The sequence below is a fragment of the Lontra canadensis genome, unplaced genomic scaffold (assembly GCF_010015895.1).
Source record: "Lontra canadensis isolate GAN:19392208 unplaced genomic scaffold, GSC_riverotter_1.0 scaffold54, whole genome shotgun sequence".
Taxonomy (NCBI): domain Eukaryota; kingdom Metazoa; phylum Chordata; class Mammalia; order Carnivora; family Mustelidae; genus Lontra; species Lontra canadensis.
Genome location: NW_022631048.1, coordinates 2,039,526 through 2,063,368, shown reverse-complemented (window position 1 = coordinate 2,063,368; position 23,843 = coordinate 2,039,526). Strand labels below are relative to the sequence as shown.

At 39.3% G+C, this 23,843-nt stretch overlaps 1 protein-coding gene across 3 annotated transcripts in view; it reads right to left on the bottom strand.

The window, feature by feature from the left end:
• Positions 1-23,843, bottom strand: part of SUGCT (succinyl-CoA:glutarate-CoA transferase) — a 763,713-nt gene that overhangs the window by 339,192 nt on the left and 400,678 nt on the right. The window contains exon 13 of one of the 3 annotated variants that reach the window (XM_032874964.1): positions 16,409-16,549. The exons of the other annotated variants lie outside the window; for them this stretch is intronic. Coding sequence (XP_032730855.1) covers positions 16,526-16,549 — 24 coding nt within the window. The 3' untranslated portion in view covers positions 16,409-16,525. Of the gene's footprint in view, positions 1-16,408; positions 16,550-23,843 lie in introns of those variants that run through there. 3 annotated transcript variants of the gene reach the window in all.

The following is a 23,843-nucleotide window of genomic DNA, read 5'->3' as shown; positions in this document are numbered from 1 at the left end:
CCCCTAAAGTTGGTAACTGAACTGACAAAAAGAGAACTCTAAGGTATTACGAAGGTAGTGGCTATAAGAAGAACTTAGCACTCCCAGGACTAGGGGAAACAATAGAAAATGCCAGAATTATTAAACTGGGGCCCTTAGAAATAGGAGCTGTGGAGTTAAAACTCAGATCTCCTAGAAGGTGCTGGCCTGGGAGAGATGGTTTCTCGGAGACAGGACATTTAAGTGAATTCTGTAAGTTTCGGAAAACTTCAAATTGAACTCAGCTGCCGCCTCCTGAAAAGCCTGCTGTCATGGGTGGGGCTGGGGGCTGCTGCCGACGTGATGAGCATAGGAACCCCAAATGAGCTGGAATCCATGGGAAGAAAGCAGAAAAACAGGCAAGAGAATGTCTTTTTGTCCCCTTCCCACCTTGGTGACTCCCTCTAGTCCCTCCCCTGTGCACGATTCAAACAGGAAGTCAGAGGGCGAAGCAGCAATGTGGTTTCCAGTCCCAACTCCAACTCCAACATCACAGAGCAGAGCACAAAAGCATGGATGTGCCCCTGAGAAACAGCTCAGCACTTGGTTCAGCCCTTCCACGATGCACATCCACCAATACGCTTTCCTATAAACAACAAAAGCACAGCTGTGTGCACATAACAAGATGCAAATGAATTTGTATTAGTACAAATGATGTCCTATTAGTATAAACGAAGACACCCTCCCTTCAAAATCAATGGAGACAAAAATCTCAACAATTTCGGTATCTATCCCTATGCAATTCTACTCTCCAAATTTGGCCACGGTCCCATCTGCATTTTCTCTTACCTAACTACTAATTGGAGAATCATCTCAAGAAAGCTATACAAGGGGCACCTGGGTGGCTCAGTGGGTTAAGCCTCTGCCTTCGGCTCAAATCATGATCTCAGGGTTCTGGGATCGAGCCCCACATCGGGCTCTCTGTTCAGTAGGGAGCCTGCTTCCTCCTCTCTCTCTGTCTGATGCTCTGCCTACTTGTGCACTCTCTCTCTCTCGTCAATTAAATAAATAAAATCTTAAAAAAAAAAAAAAAAGAAAGCTATACAATACAAAGAGGAAAATACACAAACTGCTTTGCTATTTACACAACTGGTCACAAGGCTGTCACTGATGTTTACAACTTCCTTCTTTCACTGTCTGTCCCAAGCTTTCTCTATCCTCAGCCAAAAGTTTAGTAAGTCTGTGTTCTTACCTGGTGAGGCAACCCAAACCTTCCCTCCTGATGTGTCTGAATTCGGTTTTGTTGTAACTTCTATTATTTGATTTGGAACTACTAAGTCGAGGCTCCCAAGAAAATGTGCTGGGTTTCAGACACGGTCCTCTGTGGCCTCATGGAATGGTTACCAACACTATTTTCCCTTGATAATCAGGATCGATTACTCCAGCCAGCAGTAACCACCTATGTTACTTGTTGCTCCAGTGGCATTTAAATCCCTAACAAGTCAGGTGGCTGCCTCATCTTCAATTCAATGAATCGGTACTGTGGCACCTGGTAGAGGCCTTCTTTCCTTATGAAGTATGGCTACCAAACCCCCAGAGCTTAAAGTTGTAGAGGGAGAAGCCAAAATGCTGAGAATGGGCTTTCAGACATTATCATTCATGGAGCCATTCCTAACTCCTTGATTTCCCGAGCCATGTATTTTGGCCACAGGGGAGACAGCAACCAGACATTGGACTCTGATTCAAAGCGTAACAGCATTCTGGAAAACAGCACCCATCCTTCCAGCTATGGTCTCCATTCCACTCATCCACTGGGAAAGCTGCTTTTGAGTGATGAGATAAGGGGTAAGACAAGTTAACTTCACAGGCTGGAGCCAATGGCTGCACATTTTAGTTGTGAGACCCTGCACAAAGTTGTACAGGAATACCATGATCACAGATAATACATTCTGCGAATCCATGGATGGCGGTCCTGGCAGAGGCATTAGGGGCAGGGAAGGCAAATCGGTATCAGGATTACATATCAGTATTGGTGGGGAAATGGTGCCCCCCCCCCCCATGATGGCATGGGTCCCAAGTAATCAACCCACCATGAAGGGTAGGCACGAAACAAGACACAACCCTTGGGGAGTAGTAATCTATGTTGTTGAGCCCCTCCACAGCCTCTATCCCTGTGCCATGGCTATGCTGTGCATGGGCCCATTGAGCAGGGACTGGGGTGGCTGAGAAAAGAGGCTTACTGACATCCATTAAAAAAATGTGTCATTTTGTTTGCCTGAGAGGCACTAATGAGCATGAATATGGGACACAATTTTATCTTCACACTCTACACCTATGCAGGGGAGGGAGGTGATAGGTTATAAATAAGACATTTGAAGCCTAGAGAGGTTCGGCAATTTCAAGGAAGTTGAACTTGCCCCAAGTCACAGAAGAGAAACCAAAAGAGCAAGAACTCTCCCCCAAATCTGTTTGATTCTAGACTACACAATCTCTCACTATTCTAGTGTCTCTAAAAGAAGCAAGAACAGGAACCAGAAATGAAACTGAAACAGAAAGGACATGATTACATTATCAATAAGGCTTAAAACAAAAACAAAAACAAAACCCTAGTTTTTAAAAAGTGAGGCTCTTGGGGCACGTGGATGGCTCAGTCGGTTAAGGGGCTGCCTTCAGCTCAGATCACAATCTCAGGGTCCTGGGATTGAGCCCCGTGTTGGGCCCCCTGCTCAGTGGGGAGCCTGCTTCTCCCTCTCCTTTTGCCCCTCCCCATGCTTATGCTCACTCTCTCAAATAATAAATAAAATCTTTAAAAAAAAACGCGAAAGTTTGGGGTGCCTGGGTGGCTCAGTCGATTAAGCATCTGCCTTCAGCTCAGGTCATGATCTCAGGGTCTTGGGATCAAATCCCTCATCGGGATCCCTGCTCAGCAGGAAGCCTGCTTCTCCCTCTCCCTCTGCCATTCCCCCTGCTTATGTTCTCTCTCTCTATATATATATAAAATAAGTAAATAAAATAGATTAAAAATTTTTTAAAGCTAAAAAATTAAAATTAAAAAACAAAAGTGAGACTCCTCACCAAGGTCAGTGTTGCAAAGAACTGAACAGACAAGGCAAGAGGTTAAAATAGACTAATAGAAAATCATTTATCACCTTTTAGCTGAGACATGGAGATAGTAACCAAATATCACCGGGGCCTGCCAGGAGTTGCAAGATCAGCACGGTCATCAAAGGACAAGGAGGGGACAGCAGTGGGTGGAAATAAACAGAAGACCAGAAAGGGCTGACCAAAGAGAGAGGAGGCAAGGTAATGTCACTGAAGGTCGTGTTAATGTCACACGTGTATGAAAGAAGTATGCAGAGACTGGATGAGCAAAGCCGAAGTTACATCCAGTATATTCTCCAAGTTCCCAAATACAGGAGAATTTATAATGGTATCTACTTCTAGAACCACTTAGATTATTTTAAAAAAAACGTGAATTCACCCAGCAACAGTGAGCAGTACATTGGAGACAGCCAAAAACAGGAATTAATAGTGATGGTAGTAGTAATTATAGCAACAGCTTGCATTTCTTGAGGCTGTACATGTACCCACACTGTGTGATGCAGTATTCACGTGATCTCATCTTGCTATCACAAGCCTACAATGGCCAATACTATAGTCACCATTTTACAACTAAGGACACTAAGGGTTAGAGATAGGTAATTCATCCAAGGTTACATAATTAGTGACAGAGACAGTTACCACTGTCTGCTTCCAAAAGCCACGTGCTAGACTAGTGGAGGAGAAAGGGAGGGAGGGAAGCCCAGAGGGAAGGAGAGAACCAGACAGGGAGGGAGGGAAGGAAGAACAGTCGGTGTAAACAAGAGAAGTAAGTCCTTGCAATTAAACAGTTCAGTCAGTAATGGCAATACTTCTTGATCTTAAAGACTCTTGAACAATAAGTTCATATGCACCCCATTTAAATGTAGACCAAGGGAAACAAAAATTTGGCCTCGACCCTGACCACTCCGCATCCTACTTACATCTATCCTATTTTCCATAATCTAGGTTTTTTTCCCCCTGTGTTCCTCATTGCCTGGCAATTCCGGGTGTTTTAAATCCTATTTAAGACACTCTGGCAACAAAATTATTTACGACCTTTTGGATTGAGATCTTGTTTCAGAACCAAAATATTCTAAGTTGTACCTGCCAATCTGAATAACGACTCTAAGAGAACAAGTCGCTTATAAGTTTTTCCATCCCTTCTCCAGCCATCAACAATGCGGCAGTAAATGCCTTCGCCCGGGGATTCTGCAGCCCTGCATCAGTGTGCCTGCCAACGGATAAGGGAAACATGAAACCGTTGATTCAAGTTACTATACCTGGGATCCATCTGTCCACAAACCGTAAATATTAGAGAAGTGAGAGCGTACATGGAGTGGCAAATCCCTCACCTCGAATTTTGTGTGTTCAGGCCACAAATTGGTTCTTTTCTTCTTTCTATTGAGCAAATGACTTGAACGTTTTAAGTTTCAGGTTTTGAAACTTGAGGTTTGTAGCATTTTCTTAAAAATATGCTAATATTTAGCCAAAGTCCTTCATATTTGTTATTTCATTTGATCTCAGGATAACCTTAGGAGATCAATATTACTACCATTTCACAGGAAGCTGAGGTTTACTAGCACTCAAGATTATGGGACCGAAAACAAGATTTTCTCACCCAAGTGTCTTCTAAACCATGAAAGCCCCTAGAAAATTTAACCTTAATAGCCTCCAGAATTTCTTCAAGTGGTCTCATCTTTAGCCTTTCTAATTATACTCAAAGTTATATATTGAAAAATTAGGGATATTCTAGCATTTTAAGGATATCATGTGCTTTTTAATGCTTTGTTTATATCCCATATGTCTAAGAAACTTGCTATTTGTACCTTCTACGTACAAATTGGGTACCAACCCTTATTTGGACCTTTCTTTTCCTTTAACTCAATGTAAAAATTCCTTATTATCTCCTTTGGTTATTCTCTCTGTCTGTATTAAGTAAGCCTGTGTCTAAAAGGTTATTCCCATAGTTTTCCAAACTTTAAAATTAGAAGCTATCAGAGCTTCTAATTTATTTATTTATTTATTTATTTATTTTTTAAATTTTATTTATTTATTTGACAGAGATCACAAGTAGGCAGAGAAGCAGGCAGAGAGAGAGGAGGAAGCAGGCTCCCGGCCAAGCAGAGAGCACGATGTGGGGCTCGATCCAAGAACCCTGGGATCATGACCTGAGCCGAAGGTAGAGGCTTTAACCCACTGAGCCACCCAGGCACCCCAGAGCTTCCTCTTTTTAAAGATGGTCCAAATTCCAAACTATCAGATGATCTGAGTCACAGTACCTGTAATTAATAAGTTGTTGAATGAGGTTTTCAACAAAGTTGAAGTTTGTTGGACCCCTTTACAAATTATCCTAATTCTGCCCTAGAGTTCCCTCAAATTCACACTCATTCTGTCTTGGCAATATAAAATTCCCTTACTAGAAAGAAAACCCACTTGTATTCTTAAGCAGAAATAATCCCTGTTTGTCTGCTATTATAAGCTAATGAAACTCATCAATAGCTTGTCTTTTCTTTCTGACTTGCATCATCATAGTACTTTTTATTACAAATTCTACTCCTCTGGTAGTCTGTTCCAGAGATTTAATTCAGATATATGCTGTCAAGATTTTTCTTACTCTTCTTTTCTCAGCTCAAAGAATTTTTTGTATCTACTATACATAAAGCATCTTGTGAAATCATTTTTTTAAGATTTTATTTACTTATTTTGGAAGCAAGAGAAAGCTCAGGGAAGGGGCAGAAGGTAAGGGAGAGAATCTCAAGCAGATTCCCCGCTGAGCTAGGAGCCCGAATGGGGGCTGGATCTCATAAGCCTGAGGTCATGACCTGAGCCGAAATCAAAAGTCGGATGCCTGACCAACTGAGCCACCCAGGCACCTGAGACCTCAAAAATACAGCGTTGTTTCACTGTATTTTTTGTTTAATTATTACAATTATTTATTTTGCAACAATTTTGAACATAGAGAAGAGTTTAAAAAAAAAAAAAACAGGAAGAGTTCTTACTACTCTTTACCTAGCTTTGCTTTATTTGAATTTTACTAGATTTTCCCCTAATGTCGTTTCTCTATACAAGGATCTAATTCGGGATTACATCATCATCATCATCACCGGTGATGGTACCAGGCTGCAGAGTTAAAGTGTGTCTGCCAGTTTTCTCTTCTGTAAAGTTATTATTCTTCCTATCATTGCTCATAAATATTTGGGAGAGGATGGTGACATTCTGAAAATACTCTGCTCCTTATTAAATATTCACCCACCAATGTAAGCATTCAGTGGTGGATTTTGCCTACTGTAGTTAATATTGTGATGTTCTAACAGTGGTTTTCTATTTCCTTCATTCTTCTACATGCATTAACTGAAATATTTCTGCAAGAAAGACTTGTCTCTTCATCTCACATATTCATGTATTTAATCAGTCATTAGTCAGTGTGAACAAATAAATAGTTTTGTTATTTGAGATGTAATTCAAATACTTTGGGGTTTTACGCTCTTGCTTGAATCATTTCTTATTCCATTTGTTCTAACTTGGGCCATTGGAAGTTTTTTCAGGTTAGCTCCTATATCCTCCTGGTGTGTCCCTATACTTTTTGTTTTAGTATTCCCATATTTTCTGGCATCACCTGGTGTCCAGGCTTACCTTGAATTTTCCTCCACAAGCCCTGGAATCAACTATTACTTCAAGAAGCTCTGATATTATTTAATAAGAGGATAATATTAAAAAGGAAGATCTGGGAGTTAAGTATGTTCATGACTACTATGGAAACACTGCTCCTAGGAACCTCACACGTATGGATACCTTTTAACGCACACACATATATCTGTATTTATTTATCTGTATATATTTTAAAAACACACACACACATGGTTGATATTGATATCTCTGACTCCAATCTAGCACCACACGGCTCATTCTATTATTACTGTGTTTATTTCTAAATGCTTTGACAACAAAAGAAATCTGGCTTTCATTATCTACAGTAGATCCGCCCATCTGTTCAATCCTATTATACATGTAAAGTAGTTTCAGAATTGCTAACCCATGCCCACTTGAAAAACAAAGTTACCAACCATAATGTGTGTCATCATTTTTGTCTTTAGCCTTACAGTATCCAAAGTCACTTAGGTCAGCTCCTTTCTTCCCTATTTCTCTCAGTGTGGTTTATCATTCATGAGTCACAGTCAAGATCACGCATCTTTGGTCTTCTTGACATCCTGGTTGATTTTTTTATTAATTTACATACTCTTCATACTATCGAGTGGTATAAATTTCTGTATTGACCACCATAGTATCACACAGAACAGTGCAATCACCCCCAAAATTCCTGTGTGCTGCCCCTTTGTAATCAACCTCTCCCTCAGCTCTTGACCACTATCAATCATTAATCTGTTTTTCAACTCTGTATTTTTGCCTTTTTGGGAATGCTATATAAATGTAATTACATAATATATAGTCTTTTGTTCCTGGCTGCCTTCATATAGCAAAATGAACTTAAAATTTACCTGATGTGTGTGTGTGGTGGGGGTAGGGGTGGGAGGGGGGTTTGGCAACTTCCAGAATGATAACATGAGTAGCTCCATGGATTCACTCCTCAATGAAACAATCATAGCTGGTAAAAGTCATTATTAAGAACAACTATTTAAAGTTTCTGTGAATTATCCTAAAGATATATAGCAAAGGAAGAAATATTCATTCAATACAATCTACTAAATATCAGTAAGAAAAGCAAAAATCTGTGGCATTTCGGCCACAACCCACTCTCTCCACAAATCACCCCTCTCTTAGGCACCCCTGAGATCAGCAGGATAGAAGTTCTACTCCCAGTGGTGCCTCTAAGACCAAAGGGCTCCCCATCTACCCCGCCACCAGCCAAGGACAGTATCTCTCCAGAAGGTGCAGGTCAACAGTATTTCTCATTACCAACCCTCCCCTACACCCACACCCACCCCGAGCTCACTACTACAAAGTCACTACTTCAGACAAGAAATGTTAGAGGTATGGGGCTGTCTTCCTCTGCCTAACTCTGACTCATTGAGGCTTTACCCCAGGTATAACAGGCCAAGAATACTGAGATCCCAGTTACTTTTGTCCCATCTTGCTCACAGAACAGAGATTCCATACTGGGAAAGGCAAACAAAAACAAAATGAGAAGCTACCAATCCCACCAAGTGCCCTGCTTATAAAGCAGGGGTATCATTCTGAGAATCTACCACCATCCCTGCCTACAGCTCCAGAATAGTGACTCAGAGACTTTGCCCACAGAGAGAAGGAAGCAATAAGAATGGAAAGATCAAGAATTCCCCCAAAGGAATTGAATGTATTTGGAAAGAGTATGGAGAAGTTGAGCACTAAGGATGCTGTCAAAAACATCAACAGATGAGTGGATAAAGAAGATGAGAGATAGATTTAGATATGTGTGTGTGTGTGTGTGTGTGTGTGTGTGTGTGTGTGTGTGTAGGAATATTATTGTGGCCATCAAAAAAAAAAAAAAAAAACCTGAAATCTTGCCATTTGCAATGACATGGATGGAACTAGAGGGTATTAAGCTAAGCAAAATAAGTCAATCAGAAAAAGACAATTATCATATAATCTCACTGATATGAGGAATTTGAGAAATAAGACAGGATCATAGGGGAAAAGAGGGAAAAATGAAACAAGACAAAAACAGAGAGGGAGACAAACCATAAGAAACTCTTAATCTCAGGAAACAAACTAAGGGTTGCTGGAGGGGAGAAGGATGGGAGGATTGGGATGGCTGGGTGATGGACAATGGGATGGATATGTGCTATGGTAAGTGCTGTGAATCGTGTAAAACTGATGAATCACAGACCTGTACCCCTAAAACAATTAATATATTATATGTTAATTTAAAAAATAATGAAGATTTGCTGGTAGGCAATTAATAGGAGAATAGTAGCTGTATGAAAGGAAAACAAAAGTAAACTGGAGGCCAGCTTATTTATCAGAGAGAACCAAAGAAAGGAAAAACTAAATAGACCTATTCTTGTAGTCAGAACAAACCACAAAGACAGGCCTCAGAAAACTATCCCCACAAAGGGGAACCAATTTAGTTGGATCAGACTATGGGGCTATTCATGCCCAGAAGCATTGCTAAAAACAACACAGAAAAACCTGGTAATTAATGGGGCCTAACATCCAGATATGATATCAATCAAGGCAGACAATTTAACAGAGAGATTAGGGAAAGTCAAACAGAGCTCTGCTAAAACCACTGTAATCCTATGCTAAGAATACGCATGCCTGAGGTGACACCTTCTGAATATTAAACATCAGAGGGTTCAAACTCTAAAGGGGCAGGAGGAGGAGGGATTTCCCTGAATCAGACCAGAAAAATCATTAAACAAATAAGAAATAACAACAAGCATTGCAGAGGGGTCACGAGAGAATATGTACCCCAAATTGCTTGCAATACATTATCTAAAATGTCCAGTTTAAAAAAAAAATGATGACACATGCAAAGAAACATGAAAATGTGACTCACACACAAGAAAGAGTAGACAATAAATACGACTTCTGAGAGTATCCAGATGTCAGACCTAATGGATAAAGACTTCAAAATAGCCTTATAAGTATGATCGGAAAACTAAAGGAAACCATGTCTAATGAATTACAGGAAAGAATGATGAAAAGGTCTTGCCAAATAGAGAATATCAATAATGGGAAAGAAATGATTTTTAAAGGACCAAATGAAACTTCTGGAGCTGAAAAATACAATAATTAAAACAAAATATTCACTAGAGGGGCTGAAAAGTAAATTTGAAGTAGAAGAAAGAATGAGTGAACCTGAAGATAAATTGATAAGAGATTATACAGTCTGAAAAACAGACAGAAAAAAGAATGAAGAAAAATAAAGACTCAGAAAAATGTGATACCATTAAATACAACAACAGAGGCATAATAAATGTACCAGGGAAGAGGGAAGAAAGGAGCACAAAAATATTTAAATAAAAAGTGACTAAACATTTCCCAAATTTGATGAAACATTAATCTACACATCTAAGAAGCTCAGTGAGCTCCAACTAGGATCAACTTAAAGAAATCCACACCCAGACATATCTTAATCAAAATGTTGAGAACCAAAGACAAAAAGGAAATCTTGAAATCAAGAGGAAAACAACTTGGAACAAAAAGGGAATACCAGTAAGACTGGCAGGTGATTTATCATAAAAAACAATGCACGCCAGAAGGCAAGGGTTATTATATTGAAAAGTTTTGAAATTTTTGAAAAAAAATCAATCAAGAATCTTACATACATACATCTCACAAAATTATTTGTCAAATAATTATTTTTCAAACAGTTTTTCAAAAATGTAAATGAGTTAACTGGGGTGCCTGGGTGGTGCAGTCAGTTAAGCTTCTGACTTGGTTTTGGCTCAGGTCATCATCTCAGGTTCCCTGCTCAGCAGGGAGTTGGCTTGAGATTCTCTCTCTTCCTCTTCCTTTGCCCCTCCCCCTGTCTAGAATAAATAAATAAAGGTAAATGAACTAAATATATGCCCAGATAAACAAAAACTGAGGGAATGGGCTGCTAATAGACTTTATAAGACATATTAAAGGAAGTTCTTCTAGTCCATATGGAAAAAACCAGTAAAGGCAAATATCAAATATAAAAGATATAATAAATATATATTTCTTCTTTCTCCTCTTAACTAAATACGAAAGAAACCCTATTAAACACATGTATATATGAGATTATATGTGTTCTTAACTCATTATATGAGGCCAGTATTACCCTGAAACAAAAACCAAACAAGATGTAAGAAAATTACATGCGTACATATATACTTTTATGAAAATAGACAAAAAAAAATCCTCAACAAATTACTAGCAAACCAAATATAGCAACACATAAAATGGATTATACACCATGACTGATTCAAATTTATCTCAGGTATGCAAGTTTGGTTTGACATCTGAAAATCAATTACAGTAATACACCATATCAGCAAAAAAAGACAAAAAGTAAAGATCATTTCAATAGATACAGTAAAGCAACACTCTTTTCTGATAAAAGTATTCAACAAACAATAAATTTGAAGTAACTTCTTCAATCCTGAATAAAGGCACCTATAAAAAGACCACAGCAAAAGTTATACTTAATGGTGAGAAATTGAATGTTTTGCTCCTTAGATCAGGAACAAAGCAAGAATGTCTGCTCTTGCTACTTCTATTCAATATACCGGGGTTCTACCTAAGGAATTCAGGCAAAAATTGAAAGTCATCCAGATTATGTAGGAAGATAGCATGATCTTATAATCAGAAAATTTCCAAAGAATCCACATTGCCCCCTAAAAAATTTTCAGCATGATTGAAGGAAATCCACATCGCCCCCTAAAAACGAATTCAGCATGACTGAAGGAAAAATCTATTTTATTTCCATGCAGTATTAATTAAAAATAAAAACCTAAAATTGAGAAATCAATCCATTTATAACATCATCAAAAAGTAAAATTCTCAAGCACAAAATTGGCCAGAGGAGTACAAGACTTGCACACTGAAACTACAAAATACATTTTGCAGTAAATTAAAGATGAAATAAATGGAAAGACAGTATCTTCAGGATCAGAAGACAATACTGCTAAAATGGCAATATTACCAAATTGATCTGCAGATTCAACACAATTTCTATCAAAATCCCAACTAACTAATGAGCAGAAACTGACAAGCTACTCCTAAAATTTATGTGGAAATGCAAGGGGGAAAATATCTTGAAAATGAAAAACAAATTTGGGGTACTCACTCTTCATTTCAAAACTATGACAAAGCCACAGTTCAAGACAGTGTGGTACTGGCAAAAGAAGAGACATACAGATTAATGGAACAGAAATACACCCTTACGTTTACTATGAATTTATTTTCAACAAGGGTGCCAGAAAATTCAATGCAGGAAAGAACGGTCTTTCAATAATTGGTGGTAGGCCACTGGTTATTTTTATATAAAAGGAAAAAGGTAGACTCCTACCTCACACCATATGCAAAACTAACTCATGGAGTTAATTAAACTAAATGGACTAGAGACCTAAATGTAAAAAAATAAAACTATAAAATTGTTAGAAGAAAACATAATTATAAATCTTTATATCTTTGGATCAAGCAATGGTCTCTTGGATACAACATCAAAAACACAAGCAACACAAGAAAAAAAGAGATAAATGAGACTTCATGAAAATTAAAAGCATCTGTGCTTCAGAAACCATCAAGAAAATATAAAGACATCCTACGGGTTGGAAGAAAATATTTGCAAGTCATATATGTGATTAGGGACTTGTATCCAGAAGACACAAAGAACTTTTATAACTCAATAATAATAATGGACAAATAACCTAATTGAAAAATGGGCAAAACATTTGAATACACATTTATCCAAAGTAGGCATGCAAATGGCCAATAATCACTTTAGAATATTTTTTACATCATTTCATTAGTGAAATGCAAATGAAAACTGTAGAGAGACACTACTTCATACCCACTACTATGGATATGAAAGGAAGAAAGGAAAGAAAAAAGTAAAGGAGTAAAGGAGGGAGGGAGAGGGAGAAAGAAAGAAGGAGGAGGAAGGCAGGAAGCCAGGAAGGAAGAGGGAAAGAAAGAAAAAAAGAAAGAATGAAAGAAAGGCAGAGAGAGAGGGAGGGAGGGAGGAATAAAGGAAAAAAGAAAGAAAGAGGAAGGAAGGAAGAGAGAGACAGAGGGAGGGAGGGAGGGAGGAAGGAAGGAAGGGAGGGAAGGGAGGAAGACGGGGGAGGTAGGGAGGGAGAAAGAGAGAAAGAGAGGAAGGAAGAAAGGAAATATGGGAGGGAAGGAGGGAGGGAGGAAGGAAAGAAGGAAGGAAAGAAGTTAAGTGTTGGCAAGGACATGAAGAAATTGCAACCTTCACGCATTGTTTGTGGGATTGTAAAACAGGGCAGCTACTTTGGAAAACAGTTTAGCAGTTCAAGAAGTTAAACACAGAGTTATAGGAGTCTCCTGGCCACATATGCAATATAATACGCTATATTAAAACATATGTCTACACAAAGCCTGTACTTGAATTTCCATAAAAGCACGATTCATAATAGACAGCATGTGGATATAAACCAAATCCCCATCAACTGAGGAATGCAAGAGTAAAATGTGGTGCATCTATACGAAGGAACGTTATTCAGCCATACAAAGGAACAGAGTACATACTATCACGTGGGAGACCGTTGAAAACATTACGCTACGGAACCACTCACATACACATGTTGAATGATTCTATTTATATGTAATGCACAGACAGGCAAATCCATAAAAACAGAAAGTATATTAGTGGTGACAGGAAGATAAGAAGAGGGTAAAATGGAGAGGAAATGCTAATGGGCTTCTTTTAGGGGTTATACAAATATTCTGCAATTAGATAGCGGTGATAGAATGCACAGTGCTGTGCATGTGCTGAAAACCATGGGTTACATACTATAAAAGGGTAATTTTCCGGTATATGAATAACTTCTCAATAAAGCTCCTAGTTTTTTAAGAGGTCGCACACTGTACAGTTGCATTTATTTAACATCTCTTGAAATGACAAAATTATAGAGATGAAAGGAAAATTCATGGTTGCCATGCATTAGGAATGGGCCAGTGGTTGATGTGACTCGAAAGAGGCAGCAGAAGGGAGATCACTGTGGTTGTGGAACAGTTCTGTGCCTGGATTGTGGTCATGGTTACAGTGCTCTACACATTCGTGTAATAAAACAGCATGCACTATATATACACACATTTTACTGACGTCAGATTCCTGGTTTTGCTCTTACGTTATAATTATGTAAGTAAGATGTAATCACCGAGGGAAGCAAGTAAGGAGTCCACAGGACCTCTCTGTATCATCTTTGGAACTCCCTGTGAATCTCTTTCTAAATAAAAAGTGAATAAAGTATTTTAAAAACCTTCAATGGTCTTTGAATCCAATCTTTGTCAATAATGTCTTAATGATTAACCTGCTTCTCAACGAGTTCCTGAATCCCGAAAAAGACACCTTGGCAGATAAATATAACATATTACAGACTTTGAGGCATAAATATATCTCTCATTACAAAACAATTATTTGGTACTCCTGTTTATTGGTTAGTCTCCTACTTGCTTAGAGGGCTTCTTTCTCGCTGGTGCTTAGCACAGGGCTTTACACTTTGCACACAGCTGACCCTCATGAACTATTTGACTATGAATGAGCTGTGATCTTTAGGTCTCAGCAAACAGCTGCGGTACCACCATTTCACTACTGTGAAGCATCGTCTAAAGGCATCAAGGAACTCTAACAAGCATCTTCCTTTTTGCTTATTTAAAGACTCTCTAGAGCGGTTTTGGGTTTACAGCAAAACTAAAAGGAAGGTCCAAAGAGTTTCCATTTCTCCCCATCCCCCACACACGCATAACCCATTATCAACATCTGCCACCAATTACATCTTTACAAATAAAGAATCAACAATGACACATCGCAATAACCCAAAGCATCTTCTTTTCCACATATAAATTTCTCAGGCTCTGAAAAAATATAGTCCTTTCACTGTACTTCTATAGTTTGCAGGAATATACTTCTCTGAGCTTAAAGACCATGCAATTGCCACTATTTGTATGAGAATTTCATAACTTAGGTAAGCCCTAGGGGTATTTGTAAACTTGTTTGAGATAAGAGTCCCTTAACAACAACAACAACAAAAAATCCACTTTTTCAATGACATAATGATACAATGTCTTTGTGTGCCTTGGGTCAGAGGATCCCAGAGTATAGAACAGCATCTTAGTACCTAGTCTACTATGTGCTCCTGCATACAGGTGTCCTGGCTTCCCCCAACTGCAGCGACAATTTGAGGATAAGGAAGATAGATCTCCATGGGACCAGGAACTGAATTGTATCCTGGAGAAAGCTCTTTAAAACAAATTTGACCATGTGAGATGGCTAGGAACAAGGTTTAAATGAGATCTGTCAGTCCAGTTGCAACACAATAATACCACTCCCCAAGATAACCACACATGTCTATAATTAATTTAAAGTAGCCAATTTCCTATAACCTGGAGAATACTTCTTCACAATGCTCACACACTGGTCATCCATAGCTGGATTTTTACCAGAACTGGAGTTTATGAGAGGTTCAGGGCCAGAGTTCCGGCTGACAGGATATAAAACGAAGAATGAAAAGCTTCTACTAGCTCTTACCATGCATGTTTTAGGGTAGGCTCTGTCAAATACAGCTTGGACTTGAGGAATTCTATCTTCTGTCCCGAATTTCTGCCATGAAGCTGATAAACTCTACATACGTCATGGATGGTTGTATGCAGGCACACGTAAACCCCGCATCTGCCTGCGACCCAGGACCATCAGCACGCTCGTAGGAGTTCATCGGCTCCACTTCCAGTAGCTGGCATCACACCACGTAGATCCAACCCTTCAGCGCGGCATACAAGTATTCCATGAACTGACTCTCGGGTTCCCTGTTTTCATCTCCTACCCTATCTCCTCCACACACCATGCTCCAGCCATAACCCACTGTATGAGCTTCTCACACCTGCCCTCCCCCAGGCAGTCCCACATCTCCCCCTTCATTGCTTGGTTAATGCTTCCGCCTGAAGTACTTTCCCATCCACCACTGCATTTTCCAGAAAACATCCAGTCATCTTTAAAAGAAAAAGAATCAATTATAAGTGCCTTCATTTGAAGTTCTTCACATGCATTACCTCACTGAAGTTTTGTTGTTGTTGTTGTTGTTGTTGTTGTTTAATTAATGGAAAAGAAATGATTTGAACCTCCATTTTACAGAGGAGGAAGCTGAGGCACAGGAAGGTTGGTTGGTGCCCATAGTCACTCCATGTGGAAGTGGCAGAGGCCGAATAAAAGCCAGTTCTGTCCCACTGTAAAGACCATGTTCATAAACAACACTCTCCTCCCGCCAAAGCATTCTGTGCTTCTACCATAGAATCCTGGGGGAATCTTCTAAAAATCCAGATATCCTTAACTCTATACTAACCTGTGTTATCCAAATCCTGCTGCTAGAACCTGCAGGATTTCTATTTTGAAAAAGTTCCCCAGGTGACCGATGCCTACCCTGTTTGAGAATCACCACCTGACGATATAAAAGGGCTTACAACAACTATTGACACTTCCACATACCACGAAGAAATTGGACAGCGTCTGAAACCAATTTTGAAAATTTAACCATTTTTCATAAAAGTTAAATGAGACATATCTATTTTGCAAAAATGAGAATCTGTAGAGAAGTATTTCCAAGAGTAACTGCATTCTGGTAACATTTTAATTACATTTTATAAATTAGCAAAAATCTGTTTTGTAAAGAAAAATGAATTTAAATTATCTTTCATTTAAATTTTTGACAAGGAATCAACTACAATTGGGTGGAGAAGATCTGAACATTTGATTGAGTGTGTGGCTGTCTTAGTGGTCCTCAGGCTTCAGAAATAAAATCTCAGCTATGGTGCAGAAATATCAGCAATCCTTCAGGCTTCAACTACTCAGTGTTTTATGTCTCTGAAACAGCAAAGGGAGAATTGTTATAATCGGTCCATTTGAAATGTGAGAGAACACAAACAATGGCATAGAACAGTCCTCTGACATTTCAATAAGCATCGTTTTAAAGTGACAGAAATCTGAGGGAAGGGCAATGAAATTTGAAATTTTACTTTGCATGTTTAGAGAGGACTTCCCCTTTGCCCCTTTCCACTTTAATTTTTTTTTAATGCAATCCCTATTGTTTTTGTAGCTAGACAATGTGAGGTATTTGAAATCAGATTTTTTTGTGTGTGGGTTTTTTTTTCTTAACTTTTTATTTGTAAATAATTTTAGACTTACAGAAAAGTTACAAAGCACAGTCCTCAAATACCACTCCACCCAGCTTCTACCATTAACAGCTTTCCTAACCACCATAAAATTATCAAAACCAAACATTGTACATGGGTACTCTCTTTCTTACTGAGAAACTGTGAATCTTGACGAGGATCACACTGGCCCTTCTCTATGGACCAGGAGACAATCCAGAATCCCATATACTGCATCTAACTGCCATACCTTTTTTAGCTTTCTCCCATCTGGGACAGTTCCTCAGCCTCTATCTCTGGTAAAATTACGCATTTGGGGCAAGAAGGTGATGTTATGATCATTTCAAAGGACTCATGATGCTGATAGACCTTTTTTTTTCTTGGTCAGAGAAAGAGAAACAACTAGGGGAAGCAGCAGGAGAGGGAGAAGCAGACTCCCGGCTGAGCAGGGAGCCTGATGCCAATGCAGGACTCAATCACAGACCCCAGCCGAAGGCAAATGCCTAGTTGACTGAGCCACCCAGGCATCCCAATGCTGATAGATCTTATTACTGGGGATACTAACTTGGGTCACTTGGTTAAAACTGGTATCGGTAAGACTCCTTCAGGGTAAAGTTAATCGTTTTTCCTTTGTGATGGAAAATATGGAGGGATCCTTTGAGAGTCTACAAATATCCTCTTTTTCACTGTAATTTTAGCCTCCATCAGTGGTTCCTTCCTGCAACAGTTTTTACTGGGATGTTTACCTAAAGGTAATTTTCGATTTCCCCCATTCCTTCTACATTTACTAATTGGGATCCTACAATCTGGCCAGCTCTTTCCATTCTTCAGTATTTGTTTATTGATTCAATTATTTATACTAGGATGGACTCATGGATATTCTATGGATTAAGATTCATTACTATAATTATATTCCATTTATTTTTGTTACTTAGATTGTCCCACTCTGATCCCTGGGAACTCTTTGAAGTTGGTTCTTTTGTACTTCTTCCACATTCCCATCATTTTGTGAGCACCCCCTCACTGTCATCACATAATGAGTTATACTATATTTGCTGTGAAAAACTGGGTGAATGCTTTAAGATTTAGTACTGCTCAAAAACGAGAAAATATACTTTTTTTCCTTAGTCTCCCTGACCATTGCTGGCTCTGACACTTTATTCCTCTTTCTGAAAATTCTGTTTTCCCTCATACTCTAAAATATATCATTTGCCAGAGAACAAGGAAGAAGTACTAGATATACGTCAAATGCCTGACACAGAAAATTGACATTTATGGAAAGTAGCTTAAGGAAAAGCTAACGATTCATTCCTACAGTCCAAAGATTTTCCCTTTAGCAGAAAACCCTTTATTTTAATTAAAAAAAATAAACAAAACCCCATATACAAAGCATTCAAAAGCAATAGTGTATTAGTATATTAGTACAAATACAATGTTCAAAACTGTAACATTTAACTTACCCTACAACCGGTATAAAAATCGGGGTTCTGTATGAGAGTTCCAGTTATTTAATGGCCTTTTCCATTCAATTTATTTCTATATTTTGTTTTGATTACCCATTTCAGGAAAAGCATCATTTGCATGACAAAGTAGCTACAAAGTATGTGAGCGCTTCTACCTAACATGTTAGGGCTCTCTCAAAGGAAAATTATTCAGGAACTCTTCTAAAAATAGTAAGAAATTTTGCTTTAATGTTGAAACACTCAGGTTCTGGGTACTACAGAGAAATCAGTATACTCCACGCTATCTCCGGCTGAATGTGGCTAAAAACCTCGACAGAATACATGCATCGGCTATTTGAGGATTCAAAAGTAAACAGCAGCAGATGGATTGGGGAAGAACAGAATTCAAATACCACCATAGAAGCAGTAAGTTTACCAATTTTTTTACTGCTATATCCCCTGGTCTGAACTCGTTACATAGGAAACAAAGAAGTGAGCGCCGGGACTTTGCTATAGACTGAATGTTTGTGCCCATCCCCCATGCCCCCCTCCCAATTCCTTATGCTGAAATCTAGTCCACAAATGGGTGATATTTGGAGGCTGGATCCTGGGAGGGGTGGGGGTGGGGGACCAAGTCAGGAGGGTGGAGCCCTCAGGAATGGGATTAACACCCTCATAAAGGAGACATCCAAGAGCTCCCCCTCACTAGACGCCAAATATGTCAGCATCTTGAACTTGGACTTTCCCGCCTCCAGAAATGTGACAAGTAAGTTTCCGTTGTTTATTAGCAATACAGTCTATGGTATTTTTGTTATAGCAGCCCGAATGGATTAGCATAGATGTAAACAGGAAAAGCACAGGGAGAAGCCTTTTAGTTCTGGTTCAAAGAAGGGGAAAGGGAATGCACGCTCAAGAAGAGTGTGGAAACCCCCCATTTTTTCCCTTTCTTTTATCTATTCTCCTACCCCACCAGCTCTCAGAAAATGTTGTGGTGACAGGGTAGCAGCAGCTTTGATGAGCAAGGCCATGGGAACCAGCAAAAGCCAAAATCCCAAGAGAAGGGAACATCCCTTGAGGTTTGATGTAACTGTAGTTTCAAAGCATGGACTCAAATCTGATTGCACTTTACCGCTCACTGTCCTGTTGCCACTTGGCCCCAAAGACAGCTGCCATTGTGAAAGTGAAAAGGAGAAGAGCATAACTAAAGCCATCATATCCGGCCAGAGGACCAAAATGAGGCTCCCCAGGGAGCTGGAAATGACCAAGGAGATCCTGAGAGAACTTGGGAATATGACTGCATTACATGACTTATGAACGCCTGGACACATGCCTACATCAAGTTCAACAAATCACACTTTGAGAACTGAATTAATAGATACAACGCCACCCAGAACCCAGACTGGCTATGAGGTGGTATATACACACCCCCAGATCTGGATAGCTCTTCAAAAGGTTAGAAAATTGAACTGACATTAGGACCTTTTCCCTTCAAAGGCTAAGCAGAACTTAGTCTGAACACAATCACCTTGAAAGGATCAATGTCATGTGAAAAGGAGAGGGTAAGACAATTGAATAAAAATGACAAGGTCTCAGCGATCTAAGGGACAACAACAAGGATCTATGAATATTCTATTCGTCCTGTTTACAGCTTCACTTTGTAGGTCTACATTGTGCTTCTAATTAGGGGCACAAATACCAATAAACCAAAGAAACCAGCTTTAAGGGAGTATATGCGATATCCTACTCTTTCATAAAACTCAAGACCTAACTCTCCATGCTCATCCCCATGCAACCACTTAAATCCTCCCAACACTAATTTGTTCTTGGAAAATGAATTTCTAACCTCTTATGGTATCTTTTGTTTTTATTTTGAGATATAATTTATATAACATAAAATTCATCCTCTTAAAGTGTGTTAAATATATTCTCGTTTGTGCAACCATCACCACTATCTAATTCCAGAACATTTTCATCACCCCAGAAGGAAACCCCATACTCCTTAGCAACCATTCCCCTACCCTCTCCTTCCCTCAGTCGCTGGAAACCACTAAAGTACTTTCTGTCTCTCTGAATGGGTTTTATCTATTCTGGACATTCCATACAGATGGAGTCATACAAAAGATGGCCTTTTATGTGTATCTCCCTTCACTTAGCGTGTTTCCAAGGGCCATTCATGCTGCAGCATATCAGTACTTCATACACTTTTATGGATGAATAATATTCCATTGCATAGATATACCACATTTGATTATCCATTCATCTGCTGATGAAAATTTATGCTGTTTGTGTCCTTTCAGATATATGAATAAAGCTTCCATGAACATATGCATGCACATTTTGAACAAACATATTTTTTCAATTCTTATACCTAGGACTGAAATCACTGGGTCCAATGATAACTGCATTTTGAAATCGCTGGGTCCAATGATAACTGCATTTTGAACGTTTTGAAGAACTGCCTATTTTCCAAAGAAGCTACACCATTTCACATTGTCAACAGTACTGTGCGAGGGTTCCAATTAATCTATACACTTAACACCTGTTACTGTCTTTTTTCATTACAGTCCCCCAGTTGCATACACTATAATTTTGATTTATATTTCCCTAATAATTTATGAGCTGAGCATCTTACCATGCACTCAATGACCATTTGTATATCTTCTTTGGAAAAGTGTCTATTTAAATCCCTGATCCATTTTTAATTATGTTACTTGTCCTTTCATTGTTGAGTTGTAGAAATTCCTTATATATTCTGGATACTAAATACTTATGGTATCTTTCATTGTAACTTGTAAGAGTTCCCAATCACTGAATACTCACTGAGTCCAAACACTTCTTTTTAGTATGGCTTTTATCTCTTATTTTCCAGACCCACCATAATCATTGTAGCTCAGGCTTTTAACACCTGAAGCATAGATGAATCATTCAGCAACACAATCTTCTAACTGATCTATTGGCAAAAGCTTTCTAGATCTTCTTCCCTGTGTTTTTTTTTTAAATTTCTTTTCAGTGTACCAGAATTCATTGTTTATGTACCACACCCAGTGCTCCATGCAATACGTGCCTTCCATAATACCCACTACCAGGCTCACCCAACTTCCCACCCACCGCCACTTCAAAACCCTCATTGTTTTTCAGAGTCCAATAGTCTCTCATGGTTCATCTCCCCCTCTAATTTCCCTCAACTCCCTTCTCCTCTCCATCTCCCCATGTCCTCCGTGTTATTTCTTATGCTCCACAAATAAGTGAAACCATATGATAATTGACTCTCTCTACTTGACTTATTTCACTCAGCATAATCTCTTCCAGTCCCATCCATGTTGCTACAAAAGTTGGGTATTCATCCTTTCTGATGGAGGCATAATACTCCATTTTATATATGGACCATATCTTCCTTATCCATTCGTCCGTTGAAGGGCATCTTGGTTCTTTCCACAGTTTGGTGACTGTAGCCATTGCTGCTATGAACACTGGGGTACAGATGGCCCTTCTTTTCACTACATCAGTATCACTGGGGTAAATACCCAGTAGTGCCATTGCAGGGTCATAGGGAAGCTCTATTTTTAATTTCGTAAGGAATCTCCACACTGTTTTCCAAAGTGGCTGCACCCACTTACATTCCCACCAACAGTGTAAGAGGGTTCCCCTTTCTCCACATCCTCTCCAACACACATTGTTTCCTATCTTGTTAATTTTGGCCATTCTAACTGGTGTAAGGTGGTATCTCAATGTGATTTTGATTTGAATCTCCCTGATGGCTAGTGATGATGAACATTTTTTCATGTGTCTGTTAGCCATTTGTATGTCTTCATTGGAGAAGTGTCTTTTCATGTCTTCTGCCCATTTTTTGACATGACTATCTGTTTTGTGTGTGTTGAGTTTGAGTTCATTTTTTTTTATTTTTTTTAAGATTTTATTTATTTACCTGACAGACAGAGATCACAAGTAGGCAGAGAGGCAGGCCAAGAGGAGGGTGTGGGGGCAGCAGACTCCCTGCTGAGCAGAGAGCCCAATGCGGGGCCTGATCCCAGGACCCTGAGATCATGACCTGAGCCGAAGGCAGAGGCCCAACCCACTGAGCCACCCAGGCACCCTGAGAAGTTCTTTATAGATCCTGGATATCAGCCTTTTGTCTGTACTGTCATTTGCAAATATCTTCTCCCATTCCGTGGGTTGTCTCTTTGTTTTGTTGACTATTTCCTTTGCTGTGCAGAAACTTTTGATCTTGATGAAGTCCCAAAAGTTTGTTTTCACTTTTGTTTACTTTGCCTTTGGAGACATATCTTGAAAGAAGTTGCTGTGGCTGATATGGAAGAGGTTACTGCCTATGTTCTCCTCTAGGATTCTGATGGATTCCTGTCTCACGTTGAGGTCTTTTATCCATTTCGAGTTGATCTTTGTGTATGGTGTAAGAGAATGGTCGAGTTTCATTTTTCTACATATAGCTGTCCAATTTTCCCAGCACCATTTATTGAAGAGATTGTCTTTTTTCCACTGTATATTTTTTCCTCCTGTGGTTTTAAAAGTACCCATCAAGGGACGACTGGATGGCTCAGTCAGTTAAGCATCTGCCTTCGGCTCAGATCATGATCTCAGCGTCCTGAAGTCCAGTCCCTCATCGGGCTCCCTGCTCAGTGGGGCACCTGCTTCTCCCTTTGCTTGCCTCTTGCTCTGCCTGCTGCTCCTCCTGCTTGTGCTCACGCTCTCTCTCTGACAGATAAATAAGGAAAATCTTTAAAAAAAAAAAGTACCCATCAAATCATCTTGCACTTAGCATCCAAATTAATATTTCCTACATATGAAGTTCTTGATTTACACAGCCTTGTTAAAAAATTCTTCACTTTTAACCAATGCCTATGTTAGGCTGACAGTCTTAAAGAATTTTAGGAGTTGATAATATTTCAGAATTTAGGCACATGGTTACTGTCCCTTTTTCTTGTGGCATGAGTGGAAGGCAGTACAGAGTAGCAGGTAGAAGAAGCAATCACATTAAAAATAACTCCCTACACACAGGATCTGGTTTAGGAATTCATTTGTATTGCAGAAATGGTCTCTAAAGTTTTTATTTGAAAGAGAAAGAAACAAAGTGATGCTTTAAGAGCCTAGAGGGGAAGGGTAGATGAGGTAATGCTGAGCTGATAGGAAGTCAGAGGCAAAGAAAGGAGAGGAAATAGAGACTGATAAAGGATGAGGACTCTAGGGGCTCCTGGGTGTCTCAGATGGTAAAGTGTCTGCCTTTGGCTCAGGTCTTGATATCAGCTTACTGGGATCAAGCCTGACATTTGGCTCCCTGCTCAGCGAGGAGCCTGCTTCTTCACCCCGTCCTGCTCCCCCTGCTTGTGCTCTCTCTCTCTCTTTCTCTCTCTGTCAAATAAGAAAAATAAATAAATCTTTGAGAAAAAAAAAGAAAGGATGAGGGCCCTAAGTGCATAGTGGATGAGTGAGGGGCACACAAAGTGTTGGTAACAGAAAGGGAGGTGCATCAGGGAAGGTGAGGGGACATAGATGATACTTAGTACTATATATATATATATATATATATATATATATATATATATATATATA